The sequence below is a fragment of the Cataglyphis hispanica genome, chromosome 3 (genome assembly GCF_021464435.1).
Source record: "Cataglyphis hispanica isolate Lineage 1 chromosome 3, ULB_Chis1_1.0, whole genome shotgun sequence".
NCBI lineage: Eukaryota > Metazoa > Arthropoda > Insecta > Hymenoptera > Formicidae > Cataglyphis > Cataglyphis hispanica.
In genome coordinates, this window is record NC_065956.1 from 7,404,804 (window position 1) to 7,417,130 (window position 12,327).

General features: G+C 31.5%; 1 protein-coding gene across 4 annotated transcripts in view; it reads left to right on the forward strand.

Annotated features, from left to right (window-relative positions):
- Positions 1-12,327, forward strand: part of LOC126848122 (neurexin-1) — a 203,450-nt gene that overhangs the window by 138,542 nt on the left and 52,581 nt on the right. For 3 of the 4 annotated variants that reach the window (XM_050588724.1, XM_050588726.1, XM_050588727.1), the window contains one exon: positions 2,960-3,034. The exons of the other annotated variant lie outside the window; for it this stretch is intronic. In XM_050588724.1, the coding sequence (XP_050444681.1) occupies positions 2,960-3,034 (75 nt within the window). The remainder of the gene's footprint in view (positions 1-2,959; positions 3,035-12,327) is intronic. 4 annotated transcript variants of the gene reach the window in all.

Sequence of the window (12,327 nt, forward strand, 5' to 3'; positions counted from 1 at the left end):
TTAATGGCATACCACAGAATTGTCTTTGTGAAGAGTAGGTATAATAAAACATGCAAAAGAAAATAATTATGTATACAAGTTAGCGCACACAGACTACATTTATCGATTACTCTATCACTCTCCTTGATAATTAAACATTCCGCGGTTAATTTCTTAACCTCGGCCAAGTTTGAAACTTCCTGATAGAATAAGAGTCTAGCAATTATGTATTAAATTATATATTAATTTATAACAACATAAAAGTTTAAAATTTGCCGATAAGAATAAAGGTTTGAGACGCAATTATGTTAAAATAGTTTATATTTAATTTAAATTGAGAAATTGGTATAACATATTCTACTTGACACATTTGTAATCAGTCAAATGTACGATTCTCGTGGAATGACGTGGAAAACTGACGATCGAAAGAGAATTTGACAACGAAATTTTCTAAACAGAATTTTGTGCCCCGTACAAAATTGGCTGGTATCTGGACGAAGTCGTGGCGAATTCCCCCAGGTATATTTTCTTATTCGTGCGAGTGCTCATCGAATAATCCGGTATAATCTGTCACGAAATCGCTAAGCCCTCGAGTAGCTCGAGCTTACGTGACGTCTCGAAAGCGTCTCGACGAGAGATGGCCGCGATATTAAATCCTAACACAGGTGGATTTTATTCCACTACGGTATATCTTCGGTATTTCTCGCGTACTTAGATCTCATCCCGGTCGGCTCTAATAATATTTCCATCGTCCAGTTGATACTTGACGAAGTGAGATTTCGTTATCGCGTTTGATGCGATTTCGTCTTTTCACCTCGAAATTCCTGATATTAGTATATTTACAAAAATTTTCATTCGTGATCTTCACGTTTTAATCTTCGTATGTCATGTTCTCCTCTCCTCTCATTTAACATTAAGCATCGTCGTTTGCTTCTTGTCGGTGAATTTACTTATACTCACGTAACTTTCACAATGTTCTCATTTTGTGCGGCTCGCTGAAAGTTTTACGGGTATTCAAGACGAACGCGTGTCTCCTCATATTTATGACAAGCGCCTTAATGCTCGGGCACGATGTGCCGACACGAATCCCCTGCCACGGAGACTTTCAGCGACTTACTCCTCTCGTTATATCGTCCGAAAGATAATTCTCGTCTTAAAGTGACGCATTATACCCAGCGACGTGTTTAACGATGCGCCTTATACTCGTTTCGTTCTAAAGACGGCTCACTGCACGCTAGTTTTACGAAGGATTTTTGAAAAAAGATCTAAGTACTTGCCGTACTTGCAAAGTAAAATATTTACCAAAGTATTCTTTATGTGATCTAAAGCCTTTCTTCTATTCAATTTCATCAACAAAACAGTTAAAAAGTCAGTTAAATATATTTTATATAATATTTTACATATTTTTATATTCTATTTCTAATCTATACGTGAATTTAAACACATGATGATTGTTTTTTAGATTATAATCAAACAAAACTTCAACTTTTCTTTTTAATTTTTATAACAGATTTTGATAACAATTTCTGCAATTTTTATTTATTTTTTATAAAGTTAAATATTTAAATTATTAAATAAATAATAACATTTTTGAAAATAAATGTAGAATCATTCTCAATCTAAACTTCATAATATAAAATTTATTATTTTTATATATGTGACAGAACTCTAATATAATTATAAATATTCTTATATATGTATATAAATTTTATTTTTCAAAAATGTTTTAAAATTTAAATAAATTTATAATAATAAATGCAGTAATTTCAAATGATAAAATTTCTGCTTAAATCTCATGGTATACATATTTCCTTAGGAAGGTAACTTCACAAAGGGTCAATCCTACGGAGCCTCGCGAACGAAAGTTACGCTACGAGGTTACCTCCAAGGATTTATCCGCGAGGGATGTGCTCGACAACGAATGTTCTTTAAACTACTGTTAAAAGTCGTACTTACTTTTACCTCTCGTGAATGAAACTTTATTGTCTCATCCGCAATTTATTCGTTCGCAACAACTTGGCAATCAAGGAATTTAGCATTTAGCTTTGCGCAAAGTAAGAAGTTAATGTTGAAAGTTTTAGATGAAAATAAAATGTTAAGCGACTGGCTTTTTTTAGCAGTATTTTTTTATTTGAATTGCGAATTCGGATTTAATAGAACATCTACGAGATAAGATCTCGCGTCAATCAAAACGCGGAGGCTCGAAAATCAATTCCCTCTGCGACTATACGCGAGCTGGTAGGAAATTACGAGGATCTCTCATAAGTCTTGGTGGAAATGAATTTCCGAAATCGATTGTTAATGTCGCGCTGTCTATCATGCGTCCCGATGTCCTTCCTCGTGTCGAAAAACAAATATCGTGCGAGACATTCATTGAAATGTGACGAAAGACAAATTTGGTAGAAAAGAACGAATATTGGAAATGCTGTCCGCGCCAAAATAAATTTTCCAACTTGACAACTTTCTCTCGCGTCGTTAAACTAATATTACGACGCAAATACAAAATAAAAAAATCAAATTTTTCAATTTGTACGATGTGATCATTTTAATATCACTCTTTCATCACGTTTATATAAATGTTAAATACATTGCATGTTACTTTATCGTAGAATTTTTAAAGCAAAAACAAATTATAATGATAATAATCGTTACAAGCTATAATTAAAGATGCTGATTGATTTCGAAGATATTATGTAAAATGCAGGGTATTAAATTAGGTATAAATGTATGTATACATTTTCTATTTTTTTCAACCTATACTGCACCATTAATGTTATTATGCGTACAAGTAAAAGCGATTATTAGTTTTCTGAAATAAAACTGGCACCAAGATGAAAAAAAAAAGCACCAATGAGTACATAAGTCGCGCAATCATGCGACGCCGATCATTCTAAAATCGATTCTCGATGTTGCTGACCCTCGTGCGCCCACACGTGGTCCAACTTGGGCCAACGCATGCTGTTGGACTGCCATTTTAAAGAAGGCCGGAACGACGATAAACATGAGGCGACTCCACGGCCTTGTGGTCACCTTCACCAGCCCAGAGTCCCACCTGGTAAGCCTCAGTATCACAAGCTTGAAAAAAACAGCAAGTGAAAGAAATGAAGCTGAGAGCTCAGCTCGCGAGCTCTCATTTGATTGGCCCGGATACGCACCTGTATATACCTATAATTGGCTAACTTTCACGCGAGAAATTAGCTTTTTAGAGGGGAGTGATCACCAGAGCACTTTCTTTTCTTCTTCTTCTTCTTCTCCTCTATTTTTCTCTTTCTCTTCTTTTTCCTTATTTTTTTCTCTTTTTATTTTTTTCTTTACTCAGTCTTTCAAATGAATGATATTCGAATAGTAAAAACTTTCAGATCTTTTGAGATAAATATATATATGTTTGAACATAAAATGACCAGTTAATAAAATAAAATAACATTTCTTTTGTTATGCATATATTGTTAATTCGGGGAAAAATATTGTTTAACGCGTACGTTGCTTTCTAATTTAATTAATGTCTCTTGTAATGATATTTTCTTTTCAAAAATTTATATAGCATAACCGTACAATCTAAAAAAATAATTACATATATTCTTATAATATATTACTACTATATGTTTATTGCAATTATTTTATTTGAAATGTATACGCGAATAAATCTTAAAAGAGTATGATTTAAATTTAAGTATAGATATATTGTGAGTTTACAAAATATACATATAATATATGTGAAGAAATCACGCATAGAATATTTGAACGAATGCTCCAATATTTGAATACATCTTTATATGTATCTATTTACGCCTCTCTTATCTTCTTTCTACATCCAACTTTATTATTTCTTTCTTCTCTTCTTTTTATTCCTCTATCGAAGAGACACGTAGCTTATGGAAAAAATTATCGATATGAGATCTTTTGCTGTGTATACAAAAATCTTCATGACAACGGAAAGAAAAATTAACGTCTAAAATCACGCTATCACATATATCACATTTACTATCTAAAATATTTGATCGCGTGTCAACTGCTATCCAAATATTTAGAAATTTTCGTGTAAAATATAAATATTTTTTATTTGGCATTATACACAATTATTTTTGAAACAATAAATTATCGGCAAAAAAAAAATGTAAGAAGAGATCCTGATTCTTAAATTAATTGACAGCATATTTTATAGTGTTTATTCTTGTCAATAATTGTATCCGTAATTGTTTCCATAAGTGCTTTCTTGCGAATGGTTAGGAGATGAGCCACAATATGTACATAGCTCAAACGTGGATAATATACGCACACGACACTTAAGCTAGCTCTCTAGGTACACCATTGGTCATTGCACATGCACGCAATAATCTACGTTCCTCTCACTATCATCATCTATATCATTGACGCGATCTTTGCTATTGTAAAATACAATGAGAGATATTGGGACTTAAATCAAAATCAAGTTTTATTATTTCATCGAAAACTATATTACTTTTCTTTTTTATAGACAAAAATAATTGATTATTACTGCATTCATCTTTTCTTACAAAAAGTAAAAAAAGTCCTCTCCAAAATTTATTAGAGTTAATTAATCAATCTATTTAATTTGTTTACTTCGAAATGACTGTGAGCGCGATTAATAAAATTATTTCTTGACAAGTACTTTAATTTTTGGCAGATTGAGGCTTGTTGTGCTTCTTGATTTTATTCGATCGATAATAGCGATCATTTCATCAAATCATCCTCTCTGCCTCACGGAATGAATGACTAATGAGCGTCTGACAATGGCCTTTAGCTCGAGCACCAAGCTGCATGAGGAAAGGAGAACGAACGAAATGCACCCGCCTGCATGTTGACGCCAAAAATTACGTCTAATTATATTTTCAGGACGAAAGAGCAGATCGACACCGATTGGACCCACTGTTATCAGTTATGCTGAAACATAATCGTTTCGAGAGAAACGTATATTAGAAGCAGATTTAATTAAAAATTAAATGTTTTAAAATTCTCTGAAATTTAATGCCACAAAATATACTTTCAATCACTGAATATTATGAATATTTTTCTTATATTCTTAATTTAATAGAATATATTCTTAACCACTTGTAATTAAATCGCATTTATTACTATTTTTTTTAATTATATATGTCAAAAATAATATTAAATCTTTTTTTTTAATGGCCCTTTTACAAGTACAATTATAAAAAAAAAATATTCTATACAGTTACATTTTATATAGTCGTATATGTAATTTTCATCATAGCAGAATAAAAATCAATAAAAATAAATTTATAAATAATGCTAATCGAAAAAGAAAATCATACATACGAATATTATATGTTACTGTATAAAATTGTTTTCTTATTATTGTAATTATTATTAATTATTATTAACTATTACTTAGAATTGTAATTTTATTAATAAATATGTTACAAAAAAAAGGAAGCATTTATACGAACATATTAGATAAAAGATTCATCGTAAAAATAATTATCAATAAAAATAAATATTAATCTTGAATAAATCTTTAATATAAATTTTTAAATCTGCTTGTAAATAACTTAAATACTGTGTTCGCAGTATTAACAATCACTGTTTCAGCATCGCTCGACAACAATGGGAAAAGCGCGTTATGTTATCGATATGTCGGTACATTTACCGCAGATATATAAATATAAAAAGAAAAAGTAAAAAAAAGAATGAGAGAGAGAGAGAGAGAGAGAGAGAGAGAGAGAGAGAGATTTCAAATCGATCGAAATATGCCATAATCAATAATCAATTTCAGAATCAATCCCAGCCCGTCTCACAGTCGTTTCACGTGGTACAGATGAAACCTAACATACAAACGATACCCATATATACGTGACACACATATACGTGTACATGTCCTATTTTGTTTCCACCACCTCGCGAATATAAGATAGTCCTAAATTCTCGTCTACTAAGCCTCGACATATATATATATATATATATATATATATATATATATATATATATATATATATATATATATATATATATACACCGCGCCTAACCACGATACCAATATCGTAACTCTTGCGCAGCTGCAACACGGTGGGGCTCTGGGTAAGAAAACACTTGGAATAACTTTGAATATATATTTCTCGATTACTCCGTGCCAAAAGTTCCTTTACCTCTCTCCTCTCCCCCGCCCCTTTTCACCCATTCCGACAACAATCCTCCGGGGTGCTTATCTTTTATCTTTTCTTCGAGATTTTTTTTTTAATTTATAATTTGTATGCTTTTTGTTTCATCAATATTCTTTTATAAAAAAATAATTCTGAATTAATTAGTTAATATTTTACAAATTAAAATGCAAATACCTTACTCTCTATTTTATATGCATTTATATAAAGAGTAGACATTATAAAACAAATATTTAAATGTAAATTTGCTTAGTACTCTTTCAAGTAAATTGCTCTTTTCTCATCGCTTAAGGAAAATCTAAACATTCATTCAGAGAAATTTGAATATTTTATGTAGCCTTGAAATAAAATTATAGACTTAGAAAATATAATTATACAAATACATAAAATTATTTAAACTCAATTTTTGCATACAAAGTTCTGTATACATCGCACATTTTTTGTCAAAACCACTCTTGACATTTCAACATTATACATTATTAAATAATATAACTAATCTTATTTAATGTGGTTAAATTATAAAAATGTCAAGATCTTTCTCATGCATCGAAATGTCTCTAAACTTGATTAAAAATTTATTTTAACGTTATGTCTCATCAACATTTTGTTTTCGGACATTTCAAGCAATCTATAAATTTAGGACTTTATGTGAAATTAGCTTAGAAGAGAATTTACTTATTCTCGAAAAAGTCCTATCGAAAGTTTTATGAAACTTTTGCTTTTCCTTCGTCCATTCTTTTCGAGTTTTCTACGATGTATTTCAGGATACTTGATCGCTCGCACGGATCTGCTCTTCATCGTCGATGGAGTTTGCAGGTGAGAGATCATTTAATCGATCTTTTGAGGCGGGATACGAGCCCCGAGAGCGCGTAAACACTTGACTTTTAACAAAGCCACTGTGTTACGGAGCATGACACAGTTACTGCGGTTGTAAGTCGGGCTATAACGTTCCGCGCATCAGGCTTGGAGTAGCTTGCACAGGAAGCAGCTTGCGGTCTCTAAACTCTGGATAGCTTTGCTCGAAGAGCGACAGGCAAATACACACGCGAATTAATATATATAAAAGCCTGTCACATGCGATGTTTAAAATAGCCGTTAATTGAGCCAGCAATTGCGTAAATCAAGAGCAATTTTACAAATTATTATTTGTTATCGCTTCCATTCAGCGCATTGTCATTTCGATTAAGCGCTTTTATAAAGCTCTATCTAGATTGTCTTTTCACTAAGATTACTAATTCGCAAAATAATATTAATTTGATTTACAAAAATAATATTAATTTGATTTAAAAAAAAAATTGCATCAAATATTAAATAAATTGCATTTTATTATTTAAAAAAAAAATAGATTATAAAATTATCGGAATAATCGGGACTGTTAAATATTGCCCTGTCGTGAAGTTTTCCTGAAAAGAATATGACGCATCGCTTTACCTAATTACTAGTAATTAACGTATATAGTTAGGGGGATATATCTAGTTAATCTGAGACAGTTTGTATAATTAACTTCGCAGCGTTCATGATCAGGACGAAGTAACTCGATGTATAATCGGGCGCGACGATTAGTTTAGATGGGAACGCCAGCTATCAGTCGCGGATTCACGTTGACGTAGTTGGGGAAACTAATCAGCCATCCAACGTATATATACACCAGTCGACCTTAATCCGTCAGAATCGGTTCGCCAAGAAGGAGACATGCTATCCGATAGCTACCGATATTGCCGCCACGTTGACGCATTTCCATTCGCTGGAAATTCTCACGGGTCGTGTAACGCAATCAGATGGTTGGCAGGTACTCCCACGTGGTCGCGACCTACCTACCCGCCTGCACAACAGGTTGTCTTCCTAGGCTCTCTACGTGTTTTTTTATTAATCCTCGGGGCCTTTTACACCCCTTTGAGCCTCCTAACTACAAACAAGAATGGAGAACATTTTTTTTTTGTTGTAATTAATTAATGACTTGTGAGTCTGAATATATTAAGAAAGATTCACAGTGTCTTAAAAGTTCTATTTTAATGAAGTATAATAAATATTAAATAAATTTCTCAACGCGCGGCACGAGATATGATTGACATCGGAAAATAACAAGACATTTTTTTCTTTTAAAAATTTTGCATGCAAGAAACGTAGTAGCTCTTTTAATATAAATGCGGCAAGAGTTAATAAAATTCAACACGAATCATGAAAATGTTATATCTTGTCAACACAATACGTCTCTCGCATATAAAAATTTTAAAACAAAAAATGTTTTGCTTTTCGATGTCAATTATCAAAACTTTTCATGTTTGTGTGGTTGAGAAATTATTTGGAATTTATTTTACTTTATCAAAATATAGGAATTTTGTATGTATGTGTAAGTATGGATGTGAGAAAAAGAGAGGGCCATCCTATATTAAATTTACTTATACATTTATAAAGCCATAACAATATGTGATAATATGTGATAAACCTCAAATCAAAGCATCTTTAAAATTTTAACTAACAATAAGATGCTTAATATATAGATTAACATATTGTTACTATTATTTATCATTCTAATAACTTGTCATAAAGCTGCTAATTTTGCAATATAAATTTTTACAATTCCTCTAATACTGAAGATTATCTAATACTATTCTAATATTGAGAAATGTTTTCCTCAAAGAGCTGAAATTTGCGCGCTAAGCGCAGTATAATAGAGCATTTGTCATAAAGCTCGCATAATTATAATTGACAGTTCGCTGACAGGTGCAAAGACCGGAAAGGATTGATAGTCCATAAAATGGAGGAGAGGTGATACGAAGGGGCGCGCGACACTCGCGGATTAGTAAATAATTTATTTCAGAAAGTAATTTAACTTTTCTAATTGATCGTCTGCTCGGGCGAGAGTTTCGCGAAAAGAGCGAGCGTGGCGTGCAGACAGAAGGGCGAATGGAAGAATGTAGCCAGTTTCAGGATGAAATATCCTCGACGAAGTGCACTTTGTGCAGCGGACTAGCGAGATGAATTTCTCGACTGCCTCGGACGAGAGATTTCCAGTTTCCCCTTAATTTGTGGGATTTCAAGATATAATGAGATCGATGACGATCACGCATCCATGAACGCGATGTTGTGTGTTTGTACGTAATATAGGCGCGTATTATTTTTCAATCCAATATTTTCGCGGCATCAATATTGACAAATGATTTTGCTGACGCATTGATTATCGCGCGATCAAAATGTGAAATATTCTTTTCGAAAAAATAATCAGAATATTACACATATTGACTGTATGATGTGCAAATAAATCTTCTATAAATATTTATTCAGATATTGTTACACACACGAAAATTTATGTGACTAAAACTTAAACATCGCTCAAATCTCTGTGCGAAAGTATACCGATATTATTCGCAATATTATTTATTGTTCATTTATTTGACTGCTAATTGGACAATTGATAATTTATACATACATATATATAATTATGCAAATAACGTTATTTTTCATGCGTAATATTATTGTAGTATTTAAATTTGACAGTTAACAAAATGACGCTATATTGATCAAAATGATCCATCGCTTTGCAAAAATTCGTTTGTTAAGGAAGATTTTGTAGAAAACCATTTTCGATTATAACGCGTATCTTTTAAAAACTTGTTGAAAGTGAGAATGAAAAAGTCTCGGTCAATGAAGAAGGGAAGACGAAAAGTACTTCACCGCGTTCTTGGGAATTGTTGTTCGCAAAGATATTCGCTCCGGTAGAGAAAAATGTAAGAAACATTCGAAAAGAAAGGCTTTGAAGATATAGCAACCTAGAAGAAGTCACTCGAGATCGATCCCTTCGATTCTTCGAGGGAAAAAAATTTAGAAAGATTGCCATGAAACGTAAAAGAGTTTTACTACTATCACAGTTGCTGTCATAGATTTGCAATGATCTCTTTCAATTTTGGTTATTTTTGTTACACTCTTTTTACGACTGCAATTAATAATTAAAATGCCTTTAAATTAAATTCTTAAATATCTCTCGTAAAATATTCATCAATATTTATTTACGATACTATTGCAAAAGATGATCTGTTATTAATGCTATATAATCGGAGGGATAATAATTCTGCAGGCTAAAGTAATTAGAAAATGCATAATAAATGATCAATCGGTTCAAGTGATCTTTAATGTAATAATTGAGATATTTTTGGTACATGCTGTTCTAATATTAAACGCTAATGCTAAAATGACGTGAGATATTTTCTTGTTCTCGGATTTCTACGCAGAGAAAAATCATATGCATAGAACCTGTTTTCTTTCTACTTTCTTCGTAGTAACGCGGGAAAAGTTTCCGGCCTCGAGATAACCGTCTCAAGTCTCATGGCGAGTTACGGTTCGCTCCCAAAGGTGAAATTGGAAAAAGTTTTTCCGTTTGTGTGGATGCCTCTGCAGGTGGTATCAATCTCGCGGACTTTCCGTATCTCCAGTGTGTTGAAATGTTCATGTCGCGATGTGTATAATGTTGGAGATGTACTTTAAAAGATTGTGATTTTAATACTAGAATCTTTCGGAGAGGCCAAAAGAATCATGGTTGTTTTTAATATCGTTGGAGAATCTCTTCCTCCCCTCTTGTTTGAATCGCCTTTCATCTATTATCACATATCTTTGCAAAAATGTATGTCCTAAAAAAATTCTATTTAAAACTCTTTTTGATGAGCAGAAAATATTCGCATTCGCGTGCAGGGGAAACACGGATTTTATACACATACTAAAAATATGAAGTCTAATTGGAGTTTCATGAAGGCCAATTTTCCTAATGAAAAACCAGATTAAAAACTCTCTCTCAGTATTATTATTTATTTCTACCGTTGTATCTCTTTGTTGAAATTTTATATAGTAGAGAGTTTATTATTCTAAAATGGTCACATCTCTTTTGAATTATGCGATAGATACATACAAAACATTCTATATATATATATATATATATATATATATATATATATATGTATATATATATATTGTAAAATGATAATGTATATTTTTCCACTGCGTATACGCTACCAAAGATATCGCAAGAGAAAGTAATTTCGACTTAAAAGAATGTCGATTTATCGCGCTTTATTTCGGGTCACGCTTTGTGCTTTGGACTAAACGTGTCGTATTTTTAAATATACGAATTACGAGAACAAAAAGAGGTATTTAAAGAACGACGGAGGAACAGTGGCCATTTGATCGGACGTTGATTAACGCGACGGATGGACTGCTTTGTCTATTTCTCTATTTCGGTCGGGAAATATTTCTCGCCGTCTTTTATTCCGTAGAATAGTCTGTGGCCTAATTAGCACACGACGTTTAGCCAACGGAAAAAAAAAAAAGAAAAGGCCGGTAAAAATAACCAGCTCGTTTCTCGTGACAATTCTTTTATATTGCGAATCTCTTGCGAGATGCATCAAAGATGCATCATTTAATTAGGGCTCTTTACACAATAGAGATAGCCAACACCTTATCTTGTACTTTGTAACTTTGTTTTAAAAAGTGTACATTGATTTTAAAAAGGGAATAATCATTTCATATTATATGATTGTCATCGCTGGCTTTTTAAACTTTTGATAATTTTATTATATACATTTAATGTTATTTTTTTTTTAATATAAAATTAAAAAGTATAAAATATAAAATTATTATATATATTTAAATGCTCAAATCTCTTTTTTCTAGATAAATTTATAAACCTCATTTTTATGTTTTCTTGTGTATACAATTTTATGTTACATATATTTTTAAATTTGGTAAATATATTATCTGTGTATAATTAAATATTGAATAAATATTTAATTATCAAATTTAAAAAAACAAATTTTTATAATATATATATAAAATAAATAATATTTTCTATATTTGATATTTTTCTCTCATCTTTCATTCTTTGTAATTATGAAATTATATAAATTATACTTCAAATATATAAACATTTTTTTTTTTCAGATAAATTGATTTTAAATTGTAATTAATAAAATGTAATTTATGATCTAGGTTTTATAGGCACTCTCAGAAATTATTTTAAAAATTGTATTACTTTGCAGATTTATAAATTCGCAAACAACGATAAATATAAGAAATATATATTTTCTAATAATTTCTGAAATAAAGAAATGAAAATCGTTGAAAATAAGAATGTTTACTTTTCTGCTCGGAGTCCTACTGACATTTTGGGTCTTATTGTTAGTAAACTTGGGAGAGGAAGAGTATCGATTTGAGGACCTTTTCAAGA